The sequence below is a fragment of the Diaphorina citri genome, unplaced genomic scaffold (assembly GCF_000475195.1).
Source record: "Diaphorina citri unplaced genomic scaffold, Diaci psyllid genome assembly version 1.1 scaffold50, whole genome shotgun sequence".
Classification (NCBI taxonomy): Eukaryota; Metazoa; Arthropoda; class Insecta; order Hemiptera; family Psyllidae; genus Diaphorina; species Diaphorina citri.
In genome coordinates, this window is record NW_007377487.1 from 154,561 (window position 1) to 177,333 (window position 22,773).

At 38.3% G+C, this 22,773-nt stretch overlaps 3 protein-coding genes across 5 annotated transcripts; all 3 read left to right on the top strand.

The window, feature by feature from the left end:
• The first annotated feature begins 768 nt into the window (after positions 1-768).
• LOC103515763 (condensin complex subunit 1-like) lies at positions 769-7,667 on the top strand. The gene is made up of 4 exons (XM_026828058.1): positions 769-968; positions 1,249-1,432; positions 6,978-7,101; positions 7,652-7,667. The coding sequence occupies exons 1-4, from the start codon at positions 888-890 to the stop codon at positions 7,665-7,667; spliced, it is 405 nt and encodes a 134-aa protein (XP_026683859.1). The 5' UTR covers positions 769-887.
• On the top strand, positions 5,038-21,839 carry LOC103515580 (cyclin-dependent kinase 1). 2 transcript variants are annotated; one of them, XM_026828252.1, is made up of 5 exons: positions 5,038-5,197; positions 7,652-8,007; positions 8,482-8,624; positions 20,263-20,352; positions 21,394-21,839. In XM_026828252.1, exons 2-5 carry the CDS (start codon positions 7,683-7,685, stop codon positions 21,775-21,777), a joined length of 942 nt encoding a protein of 313 aa, XP_026684053.1. In that variant the 5' UTR covers positions 5,038-5,197; positions 7,652-7,682; the 3' UTR covers positions 21,778-21,839. The 2 variants fall into 2 exon arrangements, with proteins under 2 accessions (XP_026684053.1, XP_008478744.1); XM_008480522.3 differs by lacking the exons at positions 20,263-20,352; positions 21,394-21,839 and adding an exon at positions 8,934-9,380 and having other exon boundaries at positions 5,041-5,197; positions 8,482-8,714.
• LOC103515603 (transmembrane protein 223) lies at positions 12,800-17,445 on the top strand. 2 transcript variants are annotated; one of them, XM_008480549.3, is made up of 4 exons: positions 12,800-12,968; positions 13,258-13,802; positions 14,070-14,212; positions 16,849-17,445. In XM_008480549.3, the coding sequence occupies exons 2-4, from the start codon at positions 13,346-13,348 to the stop codon at positions 17,008-17,010; spliced, it is 762 nt and encodes a 253-aa protein (XP_008478771.1). In that variant the 5' UTR covers positions 12,800-12,968; positions 13,258-13,345; the 3' UTR covers positions 17,011-17,445. The 2 variants fall into 2 exon arrangements, with proteins under 2 accessions (XP_008478771.1, XP_008478765.1); XM_008480543.2 differs by lacking the exons at positions 12,800-12,968; positions 13,258-13,802; positions 14,070-14,212 and adding exons at positions 14,805-14,949; positions 15,257-15,800; positions 16,068-16,210.
• Positions 21,840-22,773: the final 934 nt, after the last annotated feature.

Below are 22,773 nucleotides of genomic sequence, written 5' to 3' on the forward strand. Positions count from 1 at the left end.
AAGGAAAAAAATCATCGAGGTAAAACTTTCAAGAAGTCATGAGAATTTGTAATACCGGGAAATTAGAAATAATGAAAAGGACAACTCATGACCACGGCGTAGGTAGGTACGAGGTAAAACACCACACGAAAAATAACAGATAATAATAATTACATCAATGAGGAAAAATTCCATCACGATGGGTACACAAGCAAGGAATGTGTTGAAGCTATTCAGGTATCTTTTCTTTACATTGGTTTTCCTTTCTTTGCAGAACTCGGTGCGACTATTCCTAAGAATATAGTGAAACAAAAGAACGTCACTAATGAAGTAATGACCAAACTTCTCAGAAGGAGACAAATAAAAATCCAAGAAGGAGTCCAGTGGTAACGCGCTTGATTGCCATGCAGAAGGTCCCGGGTTCGAATCCCACCATCGACAAAAAATTTATACTCGTTTTTCGATTGCAAATATTTCAACGGGTTACTTTCTGGTGTTCTCGTGTTGACCCAGCACCTAAATGGGGAGTATTGTGCCTCTTCTCGCCCATCTGATGAGAGGCATACTACGGGATGGGCATGCTACGACACAGACCACATGCGTCCAATGTAGCAGTTGTTTCATTGCTACGAAATAAAAACGGCGGTGAAACACTCATTTTTTAAAAAAAAAAAAAAAAAATGAATTTGACAAATTTTCATTACAGATCCACAAGAGTCCTTTGCCTGTAAACAGACTTATTTCCTTTCACTTGCAAGTAAAAAAACAGCAATAATTTGTTTTAAAATGTTTGCATAATCATTGTCTCTGTATTGCAGGTACTACAACTGTTTCAAAGGCTCGTATTGGACAAAGCAATTCCTGTGGCCTTTACTTTGAAACTGTTGGAACGAGCTATTGGTAGACTGATGGACAAGAGTAGTAATGTAGTCAAGTACACAGTGCAGCTCCTTAAAACCATGATTGAATCGAACCCCTTTGCTGCCAAGGTAAGTGAAAACTTTTTTTTTTTTTTTTTACTAATATACAAAATTGAATACGTGGCTGAAATTTGAATAACTTTAGACCTTGGACATAGATTGCTTTTTTTCTTCTTATATTAAAGAGGTTTGAGAGAACTGTCACAACGAAGGTCTCATCATCCCGAAATTGAATAGAGAAAGATGACAGGATAGGTGAAAGCCAGCCATTTCTAGAACAAACCTTATCTGTTAAACCTTTGTAAAATTATTGTAAGTGAGAGCAATCATTGGAAAACCTTATTTTCAGCTGGGGGTTCAAGAACTGAAGAACAAACTCGAGCAAGAGAAACAAAAGCTGGCAGAGATGGAAGCTCACAAGACAGAGGACTCTACGTATTTGTCTCTAGTAGAAGAGTGGACCAGTGTTCATTATCCTGCCCTACTCAATTTACTACCTTCACTCTTTGAAGAAGGTAGGGACAACGAGGAATGTAGGTTTCCCCCCCTTTGAACGCTATAACAATCTGTGCTTGAAATTTGGGACACAGCCTTGTGAGAATAAGGAACTACTTTAAGTAGGTAGCTACCTGCCATTATCAGTGTAAAAGGATTAGACATGAAATTTGTAGAATTGCATACTAGACATTTACATATTAAGTAAATGGTTTCTTCAAATTAGAAATTATTAAATTGATACCAAAAGGGTACATAATGTGGGTAACTAGACCGCCAATGTCATTCTCAGTTTTCTCATAGTTGTCGTCTGGTTGGCAGTACAAACACCTAGGTACACCTGATGAGTACTTTTTCTTTCGCCAAGATGCTCCTAATTTTTATACTCCAAGGTAAATTTTCCTTTCGGATGCGTCATTTTGAATTTCCTTATAGTTTCGCAGATTCGTGTGAGCTTAACCCATCCTTTAGGGTAGTTTGCCCCTACATCTATAGTGTGTCCAGATCAATGTGACAGCAAAAAAATAGGCATTGTTGCCTAACATGTCACATGTGCAATGGTAGAGAATCTCTAAAAGGGGAAGCTATATTGCACAGTGCTTCCTCCGACAGTGAAACAAAGTCAGGCTCTTAAGGCGATATCCACCTTCCCTGTTCTGGAATCCAACCTCTGAACTTAGAGCTACCTCTGCATTTTAGAAGAGAGAGTTTATCAAAAATAGACCTTTACCTGAATTGCAACAATGTAAGGATTTCCTGCAATCTGATTGGTTCCTTCATTTTGGGTTGATGACTCATTGCTGTCACATTGATCTGGATGAACTATAAGCTATAAGCCTCAGTGTGGGATTTTTGTGTATGCTTCCTGTGGTTTAGTACAGGCACCATATGTCAGTTTTCCATAAGGAAACCGGTTCCAATTTCGGAAGTTTCTCACGAGGAAAATACACCTGAACATAGCCTGGGCGCGGTTAACGGCGGAGGCGTTCTCTACCACCTAGCCTTCTGAGGTTTAGGTGTAAAGGCAAACGGCCCCAGAGGATGGGTTGAGCTTCTACGAATCTAGCTTTCGTGCTATAATGGTTACCTTCTATTATGGGACTGGTTGCTCCTCTCCCAAGAGAGTATGCAATTAACACTGCGACCTCTGTAGATCTATTGTGACCAGTATTTTTTCCCCTGCCCAAGCTGCTATACCCTGGCCTTGATGGAACCTAGAAGTACCCTCACTGGTATATTTCAACCTCCCCAGTTTCTCTAAAATTAACCTGCAGCACCTCTAAAGAGTCCGCATACTCAGGTTTATTCCAGAGAAAAGCTGTGAGTCCATAGACTATCCCATTAAGAGGATACCAAGAGGTGTCATCAAGGCCAGAGAGCTAGCTAAGGGCCCCTAAATTGTAGGGGTCAGATGAGGGATATTCAGGTACATAATTATGTCGTTGTACCCAACTTCCTGAGACGGACTTGACCATAGTCCCATTCAGGTACCCTCAAAAGAGCCAGTGTTATTGTCTGTGGCTTCACAGGGCTGGCTTTGTCTCAGTTTTACGTCCTCCAGCGAGACAAACCAGATAGGACGGTACGTACATAATGTGGGTAACTAGGCCGCCAATGTCATTCTCAGTTTTCTCATAGTTGTTGTCTGGTTGGCAGTACAAACACCTAGGTACACCTGATGAGTACTTTTTCTTTCGCCAAGATGCTCCTAATTTTTCCGCCAAGACGCATCCGAAAGGACTTTCGGTCATTTTGAATTTCCTTATGGTTTCGTAGATTCGTGTGAGCTCAACCCATCCTTCAGGGCTATTTGCCCCTACACCTAAGCCTGAGTGTGGGCTTTCTGTGTATGCTTCCTGTGGTTTAGTACAGGCACCATATGTCAGTTTTCCATAAGGAAACCGGTTCCAATTGCTAAATTTTCTCACGAGGAAAATACACCTAAACATAGCCTGGGCGCGGTTAACGGCGGAGGCGTTCTCTACCACCTAGCCTTCTGAGGTTTAGGTGTAAAGGCAAACGAACCCAGAGGATGGGTTGAGCGTCTACGAATCTATAGCTTTCGTGCTATAATGGTTACCTTACCAATGCAATGGTTTTTCTCCTATTACATATGACATCATAACTTTTTCAACGTGCTAGACACAAAGTACGATGTTTTCTCATGGAACGTGAAGCCCCCTGGTTTTCCTCAATTCTCGCAAAACGTGGAACTAACGTCAAACGGAAACTAAGATTCTCCAGTAAGAACCAACGCTTGGGTTAGGGTGAGTCAGTAAACAAAAACAAGTACCTAGGTAGGTAATTAATGACACGTATCTTATTAAGCTTATTACTAAGTACATCAAGATCGCCAGTAAGCCCAATTTACAATGCGTTTTCAGAGCTCATTTTCATGGACGCTTTGTTAAGAAGTTAATTAAATTTAAAATCTCTCGTCCGTATCTTTGTACTTCCCCTTGTGACAGGGCCGTATCCAGGATTTTGTGAGGGGAGGGGGGGGAGAGTTCAAACAGTGATGTATCAGGGGGGCCAGGTCCCCCTCCCCTTAAATACGGCCCTGGTTTTTGAACAGATAAACACATTATTTGCATTGCAATGGCAGGTATTTCTGTTTATTTTAAAAGAAACACCTACCTACAGTAGTAAGATGCCTAGATTTTGTATTTTTTATTTATTTCAATTTATTATGGTGCTTAGATTGTGTATTGTAATGAAGCACTGTTCTGCAAATCTACATCAACATTTCTTTTCAATCTGTTTGCCTACAGATACCTGAGTATAGGTATCGATGTGTAGGTAGGTACATAATTATTACATTATTACATTAGTTTTTGTTTTCTTTTTTTACTTCTTTGATTATGTTCACATTTTGTCTCATTCTTTGCTTTTTTTTTACTGTATATACCTACTGATGTCTGATGTATGTTAACAACCCAATGTGTTGAAACATGAAATAAACTTAATCACTAGCCTTTTTGTTTTACATTGTTTAAGTACAGGATTTTCCCCCTACTCACCTACAGGATTCTCCAATGAGAACTCTACCGTGACACGAACCGGTTTCCCGGCCTGGATGAGAGGTGTTCCAGAATCCCTCATTTTCTCAGCTTTTTGACTTTGAAACATCACCCAAGTGCAACTGTTCTATTTCTTGATGGACGTAAGTAGTAAGTACTGAAGAGGTCAATCAAGAATGACATGACATGTGAACCGAGCCACTCTCTCCTCTTTTCCCTTCCCCACCAGTTTTGATAACTGAAGAGGTCAATCAAGAATGACATGACATGTGAACCGAGCCACTCTCTCCTCTTTTCCCTTCCCCACCAGTTTTGATAAGTAAAGCTCGTCCAGAATCACATTACGTATCGATACTTTGCGATTTTTTCTACCTATTTTATTGGTATTTTTACTGTGAAATTAATTTATAATTTCATCATTTCAATTATAATATTGATTAAATATTTTTATTTTAGGCTTTAGGGATTAATAAAAGTTTGATATTTGATGATTATTTCATGGAACGCGAATGCGCAAAATGGATTGAGTGTGAACGAATTTTTTTTCTTCCCCTTCCAAACTCTAGCGCTCCTAGCAGTAAACTTCTGTTCTATTCAAATTTTTGAAAAGAGCCAAACCGTCAAAAAAAGTAAACAAAAAAAAATCCTCCAAAAAAAGAAGAAAAAACCGCTGAAGTTCTGTAAATTGCCCAAGATTTTTAATTTTCCCGTTCCTTTCTAACTATTGTTCAGAACTGTTCCAGAACGTTTCTTCTGCAAAGGAAATTATCTCCGGATAACTAGGTAAGTTGTTACTATTTCTTTTTGAACAGGAAAAACATGGCATCATGTTGGGCATGGATAGAGAACAAAAGTACTCAGAACCACATCCTGTCCCTTGTATCTAGTATATTTACCCGTGGAAATCACAAATCATTGCCTAGGTGGGTTGAAATGATAAACATATACTTCTTCACTATTTAAAATAGTTCCCACCCACCTAGTCAAGACGGACCTTCACAAAGTTACAGAATCTTCAATCCATCGTTCACAAATCATTGAATATTCCTGCTGCCCATCACAGTACCGAGTGGATAGGCAAAAACAGTCTCTCGAGTGAAAGGGAACCACTAGGCCTTAGGGTGAGGTTAATGCCGGAGGTGTTCTCTACCACCTAGTAGAGCAGCCTCTCCTGTGGATTTTCACCTGGGGCCTCCTCGGTCAATTGATTGATGGGGGTGGATGTTCCAAATTATAGACATTTGGGGCCCCTGAATGTGCATAGAGAGGGGGAGTGGATGTTCTAAATTATAGACATTTGGAGGCCCTGAATGTGCGCAGGGAGGGGGAGTGGATGTTCTAAATTATAGACATTTGGAGGCCCTGGATGTGCGCAGGGAGGGGGAGTGGATGTTCTAAATTATAGACATTTGGAGGCCCTGAATGTGCACAGGGAGCGGGAGTGGATGTTCTAAATTATAGACATTTGGAGGCCCTAAATGTGCACAGGGAGGGGGAGTGGATGTTCTAAATAATCTAAATTATAGACATTTGGAGGCCCCTGTGTGTGTCCTTGTGGAGCTCCCTGTGCTACAGGGGTGGGATTCATGCTAGTGATATCACTTGACACTTGGAGCTCCATTATTAATGGCTCATCTTACCACTGAAAGTTGACACTGTGTTAAGGGTTTTAATGTCATTTGATCTAGACAGGCGAGTATTTTTAAACTCTGGATTAAGTTACTGAAAACTCTCTGTTGTAAGATCTGGCATAAGTGGTTGAATTCTCAAATGAGGGTAAAATGACATGCTCTTGGCTGGGATTGAACCCATGCCCTGTTTACCAAGTGAGTACCTTGACCACTACACCTTTGAGACAGGGAGAAAATTATATGTAGCTTGTTCATACTGGTCACACAGTATGTTAACCATGTAGGTACATAATATGTAGTACCTAATGATTTTAAAAATTTTAAATGCTGAAAATACACAGGCACTTGGTGAAAATTGCCAATTAGTCTATAGGGAACAGTATGTTAGTGTAAGATTCAAGTGGCCCTTGAGGTCTAGAAAAGTGCTTCATGGACCTACAAAAATTGAACAAAAAACTTGTTTGTACAATGTCAACATAAGCCTATAAACCCTAGAGTTAGTCATTCTCTTGTATTCTGATAAAAAAAAATTTTGTCTGTCTGCTACTATTACAAACACATTTTTAGGGCTATAGCACAATGAAAAGGTGCTAAAGGTTCCAATACATTATGGTGTTGGAATTCTAAAATCTGGTAAAGTAGAAAGAAAATTTTTCAATATTGAGAATAATAGTGCTTATTTATACTGCTCGCATAGGACTGTAAAGTCCCTTTACTCCAGCAGTAGGCTACTACTATTATTGTGGTCAAATTCGGGAATCGAACCTAGGACCTCCTATGTGCAAGCCTAGTGTGACACTCGACCACGGAGGTTTCCTTCTACTAGTATAAGTCTACACTCTACCAGCCTAGTGTAGCGCCCCTTCCTTCTAAGCCCTAGGTCGCGGGTTCGGTTCCTGCTTATTCTCACACTTTTTGTACTTCTTTCTCAGGCCAATTCCTGGCTGCGGATAAAGTGAAGAGCATCACCTATCAGATATTCCAAGCCATCCTGTTCTGTCACACAACAGATTCGTATAAGCTTAACCCAACTTGGGCTGTTTGCCCCTCACCCAAGCCTTGGAGAGGACTTTTTGTGTACAATAGATTGTTAAAACAACTGCCATGCTTCATGTATAAAAAAAAAAAAGAAAGAAAAGTTTATAGGTACTGAATCTAACTTTTAGGACTGTTTACAGTGTTTACCAAATATGTAGGTACTGGAAACGTCTGAAGATCTCGACCAAGTTTGCATCATTATTATTTAGTTTACAATATGAAATGTCTTGCTGTTTTCCTAGTTTTGTAATCTCATTCAATTGGAACGGGAACAAGTAGGTACCTACCAAGTAAAGATTACGACTAGGCTATTCTTACAAGCTACTAGTTTTTGTATAAAGCCTAGCTCAAGCTGGATAAATCGACAAGTGTCGTTCCCCTCGAAATTCTAGATCTAGACTAAAAATCTAGTAACATTAAGGTGGCGTTTACACACAATAGAGATAAAGAGTCACTGGAGAAGTGGTTCTAACAAATAACTAGAGTACCAGACCATGTAGTTGAAAAAAAAAGGCATTTTGATACCCTACCAACCTAACAGTTTCCTGTTCTTCTTGTTCTCTCTCAGAAATACCCGGCATTAACAAGCACACAGAAACATGAGTGATAAAGCAACTGATGATGTCAAATCTCGTCTGGAGGATTACGAGAAGGTTGAGAAGATTGGTGAAGGAACATATGGTGTCGTGTACAAAGCCAAGAACAAAGTCACCGGTGCTCTGGTGGCTATTAAGAAGATTAGAATGGAGAATGATGATGAGGGAATCCCAGCAACTGCCATCCGGGAAATCTCTGTCCTGAAGGAATTGAATCATCCGAACATTGTTCAGCTTCATGACACAATGATTGAGAATTATAGACTGTATTTGATATTCGAGTTCATGTCCATGGATTTGAAGAAGTACATTGACACTGTGCCTAAAGGTAGGTACTTTTTTTCAATAATATCCTCTACAGTAAAATAGTTGTCATAGGAAGTAAAATAGCTTCAATAGGTTGTTCAAATTTGACAAATGTTTGGCATGCATGTAAAAAAATGTAGGTTAGTCTGTTCACCATTTTTGTGGATACAATTGCATTTCTAAGAGCCTCCTTTGCGAATTCCATTTCTTTCTTGATAATGCTGCAACAAGAGTAGCTACTCAATTGTTCGCTCAAGGCGAGGCTGAGTATACCTCATATTCCAAACACAGCCGAAAAAACTTCGAATCTACCGGGAATCGAACCTAGGACCTCCTATGTGCAAGCCTAGTGTGACACTCGACCACGGAGGTTTCCTTCCTACTAGTATAAGTCTACATTCTACCAGCCTAGTGTAGCGCGCCTGCCTTCTAAGCCCTAGGTCGCGGGTTCGGTTCCTGCCTATACATTCTCACACTTTGTGTACTTCTTTCTCAGGCCAATTCCTGGCTGCGGATAAAGTGAAGAGCATCACCTATCAGATATTCCAAGCCATCCTGTTCTGTCACAAGCGTCGCGTTCTGCATCGCGATCTCAAACCTCAGAATCTTCTCATTGATGCGAAGAGCAACATTGTCAAGGTGGCTGACTTTGGTCTGGCGAGAGCTTTTGGTGTGCCGGTCCGAATCTACACCCATGAGGTGGTCACTCTGTGGTACCGTGCCCCTGAGGTAAGTAGTATTCCGCTTGGACCTACATATAGGATTTATTATTCATGTAAAGTAAAGTCTGTAGATAATTTTTTGCAAGTACAAGTTGAAGAAAAATAGGCCGCGAAAATGGCGAAAAACTCGAGAAAAAAGACAGAAAACATTATTTTTCTAAATAAATCCGCATTGGATGGATTCGTGTAGAAAAAAACCCTCAATATCGTTTGATATTGCCCGCAGGTGTTGCTAGGTTCCCAGCGGTACTCCTGTCCAGTAGACGTCTGGTCGATCGGTTGCATCTTCGCCGAGATCGCCACCCGCAAGCCTCTCTTCCAAGGTGACTCTGAGATAGACCAGCTATTCCGTATCTTCCGAGTGCTGACGACTCCAACCGAAGACAACTGGCCAGGCGTGTCGAAACTGCCCGACTACAAGACGACCTTCCCCGAGTGGTCCAACTTCTGTCTGGACAAGCACGTGAAGAATTTGGACCAGGATGGACTGGACTTGCTTGAGAAGACGCTCATCTATTGTCCTGCCACACGAATCAATGCGGAGAATGCACTGAAACATAAATACTTTGCCGATAAAACGGACCTGCCCAAGTTTGCGGAGTATTATTGAGACCGATAGTGGGGCTAAGGAGATGTGTAAATAGTGAGAGATTTTTTTTTATTATTATTATTTTTTTTTTATAAACCTGTTCATTTATTGATATTTTCAAGGAGAAAAGTACGTACAAGTCGGCATGTTTTTCAAAACAAAAGAACTACTCTTTTCAGTAAACTCCTCAGTCAATGAGTCAGATCCTAAATCATGTAACTCACTCTTCAACTCCCTATTGTTAGATGGAGTTAGCATCTGACTCATTGACTGAGCTGTCCAACTGAAAAGAGTAGTTCTTTTTTTACAACTCACTGTTTACATATGTCTACCAGAGAGTTTTCTTATCGCAATGTCGTCACAAAATACCAATTTACACCCGTGTCTATTAATCGTCACAGTAATTCCTTTAAAACACCAGGGTTCACACTCTCATGTTGAAGTGTTTGTTAACCTTTAAGCATGCTTGTAGGCCATACCTGAGCATTCTCAAAGGAAGATCACGCCTAAACACTCCCGAACAATCTCCCAGCGTTCTCAGAACATTCTCAGAGGTAAACATTGACTTTAACATAACATTATCGATCCTGGTTCCTGGTGTTCATATTGTAACACATACGATATTGCTATGTGGAAACTCTCTATTTCGCATATTATTTTTGTACATAATCAATTACTCAATTATTATAAAGTGTTCTCGAATGTAGGTAATCGAAGAGCCCTGTTTTACTCGTAATATCGTGATCACGCCTAAACACTCCCGAACAATCTCCCAGCGTTCTCAGAACAATATTCCAGCGTTCTCAGAACAGTCTCCTAGCATTCTGAGAGGTTAACATTGACTTTAACATAACACTATCGATCCTGGTGTTCATATTGTAACATACGATATTGCTATGTGGAAACTCTCTATTTCGCATTTTATTTTTGTACATAATCAATTACTCAATTATTATAAAGTGTTCTCGAATGTAGGTAATCGAAGAGCCCTGTTTTACTCGTAATATCGAAATTTATGTGGTTTTGTTAACTTGATCAGTATAGAAACTGTTGGAACAGATTCATATAAGCTTAACCCAACTTGGGCTGTTTGCCCCTACACCTAAGCCCCGGAGAGGACTTTTTGTGTATGATAGATCATTAAAACAACTGCCATGCTTCGTGTACCAAAAAGAAAAGTTTGTAGGTACTCAATCTAACTTTAGGACTGTTTACAGTGTTTACCAAATAATCTAACTTTTAGGACTGTTTACAGTGTTTACCAAATATGTAGGTACTGGAAACGTCTGAAGATCTCGACCAAGTTTCCATCATTGTTATTTAGTTTACAATATGAAATGTCTTGCTGTTTTCCTAGTTTTGTAATCTAATTCAATTGGAATGGGAACAAGTAGGTACCTACCAAGTAAAGATTACGACTAGGCTATTCTTACAAGCTACTAGTTTTTGTATAAAGCCTAGCTCAAGCTGGATAAATCGACAAGTGTCGTTCCCCTCGAAATTCTAGATCTAGACTAAAAATCTAGTAACGTTAAGGTGGCGTTTACACACAGGGTTAAACTAGGCTTGTGGGCGCTAGTGTTTGTACAGTTTAACATTGAAGTGATAACGTACGCCAGTCTAGGCTTGAGTAAATGGATTTTTATTCCCAAAACACTTCCGCGAATTGACAATCATGAGGTTCTCATTGCACCCATTCTTCAGTACTTTCAATCCTTTGCTCATTGGTGTTGTTTGTGCCTTCGTGAGTCAGATAACAATGTCCTCAGCAAAGACTACAACTTTGAAATACTGTAGTGCTAGGGAAAAAATTACTTGAGTCTCAATGTTCGCATTTTTTGTAAACAATACTTTCGCGATTTCGCTCGGTCCTGTAAAACCCGCGGGTGGGTAGTTTGTACATAATTTTCGTGTTTGGTGTCCAGATCATTTTATATTGCCTTCCAACCTGTCTGCATGAATAGGATTTCACTTGTATCGCTTTGATTTCCTTCGTTTACGCTATTTCTTTGTAATGTTAAAATTTAAAATCTATGCCGGGTAACGCTTCGAACTCTTGACGTTCGCGCGCCTCCCAGCATGCTTGATGGGTACCATATTGGTGTCTGTTGCGGGTGGGTAGTTTGTACATAATTTTCATATTTGGTGTCCAGATCATTTTATATTGCCTTCCAACCTGTCTGCATGAATAGGATTTAACTCGTATCGCTTTTATTTCCTTCGTTTACGCTATTTCTTTGTAATGTTAACATTTAAAATCTATGCCGGGTAACGCTTCGAACTCTTGACGTTCGCGCGCCTCCCAGCATGCTTGATGGGTACCATATTGGTGTCTGTTGAGGTATTTTTTTCATTTTGTACAATACTTATTTTAATTTTAATTCCTTTGCATTTTTTTATTGAATAAACGTAATTTCGATTTGAAAAAAAAAAAGAAAAAAAATCGTTTTCTCTCTCTCTCGTAGCTTTTACACGTCTGAGGTGAGGGTTATTCGACTATTCGATCATGAACAACTCCACAGCCACACTCTTAAAGCTATGTCCATACATATAAGTCGGCGGCCGTCGATCGATGTGAAAAAGGTACTAGGCTTTTTTACTTTCTATTACTACAGTATAGCGGAGCTATACTAGTAATGAAAGTATTGCAATCGGTCCAAATTTTCAAAATCGGGACAGTTTACACGTTTGAGGGGTATTCGATCATGAACAACTCCACACTCCTAAAGCTTTGTCCATACATGGTCGGCGGCCGTCGATCGATGTGAAAAAGGTACTAGACATTTTTACTTTCCTTATCCTATAGGAAGGAAAGTAATGTACTCGGTTTTCCATGGTCAGATTTTAGTGCCAAAACACGTTTTGAGGTCCCCAGAGCCTAAATCCAAAGTTTCAGCCATTGGTCCGTGTGTGTGTCTGTCTGTAAACAAAATATCTCGAGAACGGTATAAGAGCTAGGACTTGAAATTTGGTATGTAGCTGTCAAACGTGACAAGGATGCGACACGAAACTTTTGGTTAAGACCGGTGCAACGGTTGGCGGCATTTTACCGCTTTTTGGCGGTTTTCGGTGTAATTATCTGTGACAATCTTTGAATCAAGCAAGATATAAGAAAAGGCCAGGATTCAAGCCCATGGCCAAAAATTACAAAAATGAAGCCATTGGGTCCTACTGATTAATTTTAAAGAAAATTAACAACTTTCAATTTTTAATAGAGAAACGATGCTTTTCTCTACAAGTCTATATCCATATGGCTAGAGCTAGGCGTATGTCTCTTCTCTACGCTTCTGGTTCAATGCACCCACAGTCTACTGTATGAACGCCACTGGTTACATCTTTTGTGACACAAAAACAATCGTGTGCAAACGACGAGGCAAAACAAAAAACGTTCATGTTTTTCTTACGGATTCTTCAAAATGTGTTGGATGTAAACGGAGCTTGGAGTCGACTCTTTCTTCTCAAATCGCGGGAAATTTTGAAAAAGAAGAAAATTCAAATTTTTTGAGAATTTTTTCTACTTTTGCTGAATTGCTGCTACTGCGGTACTGCCAAGATCTAATCCGAAGTCTAGGCCAAATCCTTTAGAAAGTTGGTGATTTCTCTGGTTTTCTTATTAAATTTATACCTTGAAGAGCTTATTGGTAGTCGAGGAGAAGTCGGCATTTTAGTTATGTAAGTATAAAAAACTTGGAAAGTAGAAGTGTTTTTCATCTGTTTTAGGCTGATCATGTGTTACAGTTTACATTACACGCATAGGCAAACTCTGGAAAATTGCCAGCCTAGTTAGCTTGGAGGGTAGCGCTTCTGCCTTGCAAATGCTAGGTCATGGGTTCGATTCCTGCCTGGGGCAGATTTTATCCTAGACAGATAAGGTTTGTTCTTGGAACAGCTGGCTTTCTCCTACCCTGTCTTGCTCTCATAGCTTCCCTCTTACCTTTGATACATATTCTTCTCTTTCCAGGAAGCCTTTTTGTTTTACTGACAATTGAAAACTGAGGGGAAAAAGATATCTGAAATCAGCCTATCTGCTTAACCTCAACTTCAACACAATGTCAATGTTCAACATATTGAAGCAGGTTGTAAATTTGAACAAAGTCCAGCTATGTCAGAAATCCTTTCAAGTCAATTCAAAATCCTTTGCACAATATTCCTACCGCCTGAATTCAAGTTACATTTTAAATAACTCAAGTGCAAAAACCATATTGAAAAATAAAATCCCATTCAGCAAAAACATTATTTCAAGATTCATCACAAATAAAGTGGACACTAATGTCACAAAAGAAGTCATACTTTATAACTACATTAATTCACGACATACGAACATTATCTTATTGTTTGGATTATCCCAGTCATTCTTCTGGTACTACCTGGGCTACATTATTATGACTGAATTAAGGGATATCCCTATTGATGAAAACTCACCGGAAGAAAAAAACTTCTTCACAAAACACAACTTTGGTGAAAACAAGTGGAAATACTCAATGGGAACTGTATGTTTTCTTCTCGGTAAGTTGATTAAGAACCATGAGGTAGCTCCTAGGCACTATAAGGTATATTTCACAGTAAAGCCTTGGTTTTGCTAGTGTAAAAGTATGTTTTTTTCTGTTCAAATGATTTTTCCCCTCAAGTTAATATTAAAGGGAATATTTGGCTAAAAGTTGGATTATGTTTGTTTGTTTTCTCTTTTATTTTATAAAATAATTCATTTTTATATATTAGATAATAGAGCCCAATAGGTGAGTTCTACATATTTTTTTTTACATTTCTTTCTAGGAACTCTGGCAGTTGCTTTGTCGGTTGCATACAATATCAGAATCATCACTACTGTCAAACTGGACAAAGCAGGCAAAACCATCACACTCTTGGTAGCTGAGGACAGGCTTTGGAAGCAAAAACTAGTTGTGCCATTGAAAAATGTAAGTATGTAGCATAGGAAAATATTCAGTAATGTGATCTCCATTCTATAAATGTTGAGATTTCCCTTGCTTTGTGTTGAACATTTCTGCCAAATTTCAACAAAATTGGACAAACTATGTATGTAAGTGTTACTGTGAGACAAACAGAAATACCTATTAAGTTCAATCTCACTTATTAAAAAAAAAAAAAAAAAAGATCAAGGATTTCGAAAAAAAAGTTCAATTTTTTTATACTTTATATGATTCCTTATCACACGGGGAGTATTTTAAGATAGGAAATTTTCGACCAAAAATCGGCCGCCGTAGGCGGCTTAGCCGTCGCGTCGTCGACTACTATGTATGGACACAGCTTTACCTCTCGCGTAATACAAAGAAAGGCCTTGCTTCTTTCTAGCCCTCTATTAAAAAAATGAGGTTGGCCTTGCTCTTCTCCTTCGCCATTTTCTTCCCGTGTTCAGACGCGGTCAATGTTTATCGGCCCCGTCGAATTGAATAGGTATGTATACATACTGGGTTCGTCCCGTCAGTAAAACTATTAAGTAGGTATTATTGTTGAAAAAAAAAAAAAAAAAAAATTAGGTAACCCAATAAACACTTTTGCTGCTGCTACTGCCAAGATCTAATGCTAATCTGAAGTCTAGGCCAAATCCTTTTGAAAGTTGGTGATTTCTCTGGTTTTCTTATTAAATTTATACCTTGAAGAGCTTATTGCTAGTCGAGGAGAATTCGGAAGTTATGTAAGTATAAAAAACTTGGAAAGTAGAAGTGTTTTTCATCTGTTTTAGGATGAGCATGTGTTATGGTTACAGTTTACAGGAGAGGTTTACATTACATCCATAGGCAAACTCTGGAAAATTGCCAGCCTAGTTAGCTTGGAAGGTAGCGCTTCTGCCTTGCAAATGCTAGGTCATGGGTTCGATTCCTGCCTGGGGCAGATTTTATCCTAAACAGATAAGGTTTGTTCTTGGAACAGCTGGCTTTCTCCTATCCTGTCTTGCTCTCTTAGCTTCCCTCTTACCTTTGATACATATCTTCTCTTTCTAGGAACCCTTTTGTTTTACTGACAATTGAAAACTAAGGGGAAAAAGATATCTGAAATCAACCTATCTGCTTAACCTCAACTTCAACACAATGTCAATGTTCAACATATTGAAGCAGGTTGTAAATTTGAACAAAGTCCAGCTATGTCAGAAATGCTTTCAAGTCAATTCAAAATCCTTTGCACATTATTCCTACCGCCTGAATTCAAGTTACATTTTAAATAACTCAAGTGCAAAAACCATATTGAAAAATAAAATCCCATTCAGCAAAAACATTATTTCAAGATTCATCACAAATAAAGTGGACACTAATGTCACAAAAGAAGTCATACTTTATAATTACATTAATTCACGACATACAAACATTATCATATTGTTTGGAATGTCCCAGTCATTCTTCTGGTATTACCTGGGTTACATTATTATGACTGAATTAAGGGATATCCCTATTGATGAAAACTCACCGGAAGAAAAAAACTTCTTCACAAAACACAACTTTGGTGAAAACAAGTGGAAATACTCAATGGGAACTGTATGTTTTCTTCTCGGTAAGTTGATTAAGAACCATGAGGTAGCTCCTAGGCACTATAAGGTATATTTCACAGTAAAGCCTTGGTTTTGCTAGTGTAAAAGTATGTTTTTTTCTGTTCAAATGATTTTTCCCCTCAAGTTAATATTAAAGGGAATATTTGGCTAAAAGTTGGATTATGTTTGTTTGTTTTCTCTTTTATTTTATAAAATAATTCATTTTTATATATTAGATAATAGAGCCCAATAGGTGAGTTCTACATATTTTTTTTTACATTTCTTTCTAGGAACTCTGGCAGTTGCTTTGTCGGTTGCATACAATATCAGAATCATCACTACTGTCAAACTGGACAAAGCAGGCAAAACCATCACACTCTTGGTAGCTGAGGACAGGCTTTGGAAGCAAAAACTAGTTGTGCCATTGAAAAATGTAAGTATGTAGCATAGGAAAATATTCAGTAATGTGATCTCCATTCTATAAATGTTGAGATTTCCCTTGCTTTGTGTTGAACATTTCTGCCAAATTTCAACAAAATTGGACAAACTATGTATGTAAGTGTTACTGTGAGACAAACAGAAATACCTATTAAGTTCAATCTCACTTATTAAAAAAAAAAAAAAAAAAGATCAAGGACTTATTATTTACGAAGAATACTGTAGTAATAGAAAGTAAAAAGAAGGTGATTGTAACAACAGAGGTCTTGTCATTCGAAAATCAAAGAGAAGGACAGGTTGGGAGATAGCCAGCCATTCCAAGAATGAACCTAATCTGTTTTGAATAAAGTTTGCCCTGGGTGAGAATCGAACCCCCAAATAATGCAGCACTTACAAGACAGGTATGTGCTACCTTTTAAAACATCTGTCTTGTAAGCGCTAGGTCGCGGGTTTGATTCCCGTCCGTGGCAGATTTTATCCTGAAGGGATAAGGTTCGTTTTCAGAACAGCTGGCTTTCTTTTATCCTGTCTTCCTTCTCTTGAGACATTGGCAGTTACAGTTCCCTCTTGTAAATCTCTTAGAAATAACAAATAAAATAATAATAACCTCATTTATGTAATTATTATTTTCAGGTGAGTGCAATATACGCAAGAAGTGAGATGAAATCCTTTTTCCCAATTCGTGTGAAGGATCGTTCAATCTACTTCATGGACATGGAAGGCCCTATTACAAATGAAGTTCTGTTTGACGTTACTGTGGGCACTAGAAGAGATGTCAATGGTATAGCTAAATGAGTTGCAGTGGTAACATTTCGCCTGTAGAAAACTTTAACCTCAATATGATTTGTGATCAGCCAAGTAGATCAAGTAATCTCGTTAGATCACTTGTGATATATCTACCTGTGCCTCTTGAAAAATCTTCGTGGCCGAGTGGGTATCACACTACGACACTACGCTTGTACGCTAGAGGTTTCAGGTTCGATTCCCGGCGGAAGTTTTTCCGTTTTTGATATTGAGAAATAGAACTCAAGAAAATACAACAAATGCATAGGTTAAAAACATTGTGGTCTAATTCAATGGGAATGAATTACATAAGTAGGACACTAAAACAGCTTAGTCGGTAAAAACAATCAAGTTCTTAGCAGAATTATACACAGTAAAAATAATACTTGAAAAAGCTAAAAATGTGTAGTAGTGAAATACAAACTAACTCGCATTTCTGTAGTTTTATACGTGAAAAGCTTCATTTTTATTTATTTATCAAGTCATCACATAGCACAGTACCTATATGTGCTTTTCATCTTTCTCGTTTCAACTCTAGGATAACATTATGCAAAAGACTGTATTGGTCTAAAATAAATAATAAATAAAAAAAAAAACCTAGGTAAAAAAATAATAAAATGAATAAATAGAGAATGGGTTCTTTTATTTCACACGTGCTGGGAGATGCGCGAATATCAAGAATTCGAAGTGATGTCTGGGCTACCTATGTATATCCTATACATATTAATAATACAACTACACCTAAAAGTAAAACTGGAAAGTGAATCACATCCTAAAGCAGGGATATCCAACTTCTCAAGCGATTTCTTATTGATTTCGTGTTATTTATTCATAAGGATTTTTTACTTCACTTTAAAACTTGTTTTTTTAGTGAAGCGATGGTGGTTTTACCCTTTATTCGGTGACAATCGCGCCTACTCACATTAACCTAACCCAGCGTGAGTGGGACCGGACGCCATCAACACGCGATTGATGCATCCGAATACCAACCACGAACAATGTTGCTTAACTTCAGCGATCCATTGTGATCAACACACAAACGTAACCGCATTGGACATCCCTCATATAAATGCAATGAAATAAATAGACACCTTTAATACAAGTAGAAAGACACTAACACAGAAGATATGACGAGAATGTTAGAAAACGACAAGATGGTCTGACTGAGCCAAATATTGGAAAGGATTTCTACTAAAAGGAGCTGTCACAAATGAGCAGTAACCAGTGTTATTATAGGGTTAGGTTAAACACAGGAAGAAGCTTTCTTTTTCATTGTCAAGGCTTCTGAAAAATTACCCACAATAATCTCTTGTCTTGAGTAATTGAACAAACAAAGTGAAGTCTCAGTCTAAAATAGAGTAAATAGATTATTAGACTGTACGAAGGTATATTTTCTTGAACTAGCTTCGAAAAACTAAGTGGACAATTCTAACAACTAAATCATATTGAAATTGAATCTACTATTTGTCACAATATAAAACCTAAAGTATGGTTGCCGTGATTATTACATACTTGAGAGAGGGAGCAGCTAGACTGAATAAATACTAAATAGTTCATGAAGATTGACACTACATTCACAGCTTCACAACATACAGCAGTAGTGAGGAAAAAATAAAACAGAAGCACATAAGCATAGGCATACCTCAATACCTCACACTAAAAAAAAGTACCTACTACTAATATTAATGAAATTACTATCAACACCAATAAAACTCAAGTCTGTCTTTGAACTTTTGGTACACACACGAGAATTTTTCAAACTCAAGTCGCGGATTCACAGATCCTACGAAATTTTACATCCATTTGTACGAATTTTCTGACGAGCAGGTCGTAGCGTGTGTTGAAGGCTCAAGAAGAATTGAATATACATAAAAAAATCGAAGGGTAGTTATTTAGAACCCAACGTTTCAATCAATTTCAGAAAACATTTTCTTTGGTACTATTGACAACGTTAATATTGGGAATTGATAAAAAAAAGCTCGATTAAAAAAAAATCACAGTCGAGTTTTTTTTTCTTCTTTTTTGACTATGTTTCATTGATCAAAGTTTTACCTTCTTGTTCGTAGCATAATTATTTTATGTTGTACAATGTTCATACTCATGATATGTTTGGTGTTGGTATGTTGTTCAGGATATGTTTGTAGTATTGGTGTTGGTACTATTGACAACATGTTGTTCATAGTGCAAGTCGGCATGTTCTTCAAAATAAAAGAACTACTCTTTTCAGGAAACTCCTCAGTCAATGAGTCAGATCCTAAATCATGTAAAACTCACTCTTCAACTCCCTATTGTTAGATGGAGTTAGCATCTGACTCATTGCTCAGTCAATTGTCCAACTGAAAAGAGTAGTTCTTTTTTTTTACAACTCACTGTTTACATATGTCTACCAGAGAGTTTTCTTATCGCAATGTCGTCACAAAATACTAATTTACACCTGTGTCTATGAATCGTCACAGTAATTCCTTTAGAACACCAGGGTTCACACTCTCATGTTGAAGTGTTTGTTAACCTTTAAGCATGCTTGTAGGCCATACCTGAGCATTCTCAAAGGAAGATCACGCCTAAACACTCCCGAACAATCTCCCAGCGTTCTCAGAACATTCTCAGAGGTAAACATTGACTTTAACATAACATTATCGATCCTGGTTCCTGGTGTTCATATTGTAACACATACGATATTGCTATGTGGAAACTCTCTATTTCGCATATTATTTTTGTACATAATCAATTACTCAATTATTATAAAGTGTTCTCGAATGTAGGTAATCGAAGAGCCCTGTTTTACTCGTAATATCGAAATTTATGTGGTTTTGTTAACTTGATCAGTATAGAAACTGTTGGAACAGATTCATATAAGCTTAACCCAACTTGGGCTGTTTGCCCCTACACCTAAGCCCCGGAGAGGACTTTTTGTGTATGATAGATCATTAAAACAACTGCCATGCTTCGTGTACCAAAAAGAAAAGTTTGTAGGTACTCAATCTAACTTTAGGACTGTTTACAGTGTTTACCAAATAATCTAACTTTTAGGACTGTTTACAGTGTTTACCAAATATGTAGGTACTGGAAACGTCTGAAGATCTCGACCAAGTTTCCATCATTGTTATTTAGTTTACAATATGAAATGTCTTGCTGTTTTCCTAGTTTTGTAATCTAATTCAATTGGAATGGGAACAAGTAGGTACCTACCAAGTAAAGATTACGACTAGGCTATTCTTACAAGCTACTAGTTTTTGTATAAAGCCCAAGAGCAACATTGTCAAGGTGGCTGACTTCGGTCTGGCGAGAGCTTTTGGTGTGCCGGTCCGAATCTACACCCATGAGGTCGTCACTCTGTGGTACCGTGCCCCTGAGGTAAGTAGTATTCCGCTTGGACCTACATAGGATTTATTATTCATGTAAAGTAAAGTCTGTAGATAATTTTTTGCAAGTACAAGTAGAAGAAAAATAGGCCGCGAAAATGGCGAAAAACTCGAGAAAAACGACAGAAAACACTATGTTCTTCGGAATTCCTACTCTCACTCATTCTCAAAACAATTCCCCTTTTCTTTCTCCCTCTCCTCTCCATTCCTACAACTGAGTCGAATCCTCTCCTGTTCACATCATATGGGTATTTGATTCTTATTAAACCCGGATTCTACATCCGACCAGTCCGGATTCGAAGGATTCAAGAATCAGGATCCTTTGGATTCACTTTCATTTTTACTTTCCTTATCCTATAGGAAGGAAAGTAATGTAATCGGGTCAAATTTTCGATGGTCAGTTTTTAGTGTCAAAACACGTTTTGAGGTCCCTAGAGCCTAAATCCAAAGTTTCAGCCATTGGTCCGTGTGTGTGTCTGTAAACAAAATCTAAATCCAAAGTTTCAGCCATTGGTCCGTGTGTGTGTCTGTCTGTCTGTCTGTCTGTAAACAAAATATCTCAAGAACGGTAAGAGCTAGAGACTTGAAATTTGGCATGCAGCTGTCAAATGTGACAAGGATACGACACGAAACTTTTGGTTAAGATCGGTTGCAACGGTTGGCCGCATTTTACCGCTTTTTGGCGGTTTTCGGTGTAATTCAATAATATCTCGGGAACGGTATGAGCTATTGGTATGTAGTCCACAAATGAGGCAAGAATGTAACACGAAACTTTTTCTTAAGATAGGTGCTGCGGTTGGCGGTATTTTGACCGCTTTTTGGCGGTTATTGGCCGTTTTTTGGCGGTTTTCAGGTATACTGACTAAACGGTTAGAGATATTGTAAAAGTTACTATAGAACATAAAAATAAGCATCATTCAATAGGATAAGGAAAGTCGTGATGTTCACACCAGATTTTTTTTTTTCTAAATAAATCCGGATTCGATGTATTCGTATAAAAAAAAAACTCAATATCGTCTGATATGGCCCCCAGGTGTTGCTAGGTTCCCAGCGGTACTCCTGTCCAGTAGACGTCTGGTCGATCGGTTGCATCTTCGCCGAGATCGCCACCCGCAAGCCTCTCTTCCAAGGTGACTCTGAGATAGACCAGCTATTCCGTATCTTCCGAGTGCTGACGACTCCAACCGAAGACAACTGGCCAGGCGTGTCGAAACTGCCCGACTACAAGACGACCTTCCCCGAGTGGTCCAACTTCTGTCTGGACAAGCACGTGAAGAATTTGGACCAGGATGGACTGGACTTGCTTGAGAAGACGCTCATCTATTGTCCTGCCACACGAATCAATGCGGAGAATGCACTGAAACATAAATACTTTGCCGATAAAACGGACCTGCCCAAGTTTGCGGAGTATTATTGAGACCGACAGTGGGGCTAAGGAGATGTGTAAATAGTGAGAGATTTTTTTTTTTTTTTTTTTTTTTTTGTTGAAAAAATGAGAGATTTTTTTTTTTTTTTTTTTTTTTTAATAAACCTGTTCATTTATTGATATTTTCAAGGAGAAAAGTACATACAAGTCGGCATGTTCTTCAAAATAAAAGAACTACTCTTTTCAGTAAACTCCTCAGTCAATGAGTCAGATCCTAAATCATGTAAAACTCACTCTTCAACTCCCTATTGTTAGATGGAGTTAGCATCTGACTCATTGCTCAGTCAATTGTCCAACTGAAAAGAGTAGTTCTTTTTTTTTACAACTCACTGTTTACATATGTCTACCAGAGAGTTTTCTTATCGCAATGTCGTCACAAAATACTAATTTACACCTGTGTCTATGAATCGTCACAGTAATTCCTTTAGAACACCAGGGTTCACACTCTCATGTTGAAGTGTTTGTTAACCTTTAAGCATGCTTGTAGGCCATACCTGAGCATTCTCAAAGGAAGATCACGCCTAAACACTCCCGAACAATCTCCCAGCGTTCTCAGAACATTCTCAGAGGTAAACATTGACTTTAACATAACATTATCGATCCTGGTTCCTGGTGTTCATATTGTAACACATACGATATTGCTATGTGGAAACTCTCTATTTCGCATTTTATTTTTGTACATAATCAATTACTCAATTATTATAAAGTGTTCTCGAATGTAGGTAATCGAAGAGCCCTGTTTTACTCGTAATATCGAAATTTATGTGGTTTTGTTAACTTGATCAGTATAGAAACTGTTGCAACAGATTCGTATAAGCTTAACCCAACTTGGGCTGTTTGCCCCTCACCCAAGCCTTGGAGAGGACTTTTTGTGTACAATAGATTGTTAAAACAACTGCCATGCTTCATGTATAAAAAAAAAAAAGAAAGAAAAGTTTATAGGTACTGAATCTAACTTTTAGGACTGTTTACAGTGTTTACCAAATA

Bases quoted from the DNA above. Each gene is read 5' to 3' on its own strand.
- LOC103515603 (XM_008480549.3), top strand. From the start codon at position 13,346: ATGTCAATGTTCAACATATTGAAGCAGGTTGTAAATTTGAACAAAGTC. The intron at 13,803-14,069 runs GTAAGTTGATTA...ATTTCTTTCTAG, and splicing joins AACTGTATGTTTTCTTCTCG to GAACTCTGGCAGTTGCTTTG. The intron at 14,213-16,848 runs GTAAGTATGTAG...TATTATTTTCAG, and splicing joins TAGTTGTGCCATTGAAAAAT to GTGAGTGCAATATACGCAAG.
- LOC103515580 (XM_026828252.1), top strand. From the start codon at position 7,683: ATGAGTGATAAAGCAACTGATGATGTCAAATCTCGTCTGGAGGATTAC. The intron at 8,008-8,481 runs GTAGGTACTTTT...CTTCTTTCTCAG, and splicing joins CATTGACACTGTGCCTAAAG to GCCAATTCCTGGCTGCGGAT. The intron at 8,625-20,262 runs GTGGCTGACTTT...AACATTGTCAAG, and splicing joins CGAAGAGCAACATTGTCAAG to GTGGCTGACTTCGGTCTGGC.
- LOC103515763 (XM_026828058.1), top strand. From the start codon at position 888: ATGGACAAGAGTAGTAATGTAGTCAAGTACACAGTGCAGCTCCTTAAA. The intron at 969-1,248 runs GTAAGTGAAAAC...CCTTATTTTCAG, and splicing joins CGAACCCCTTTGCTGCCAAG to CTGGGGGTTCAAGAACTGAA. The intron at 1,433-6,977 runs GTAGGTTTCCCC...CTTCTTTCTCAG, and splicing joins AGGTAGGGACAACGAGGAAT to GCCAATTCCTGGCTGCGGAT.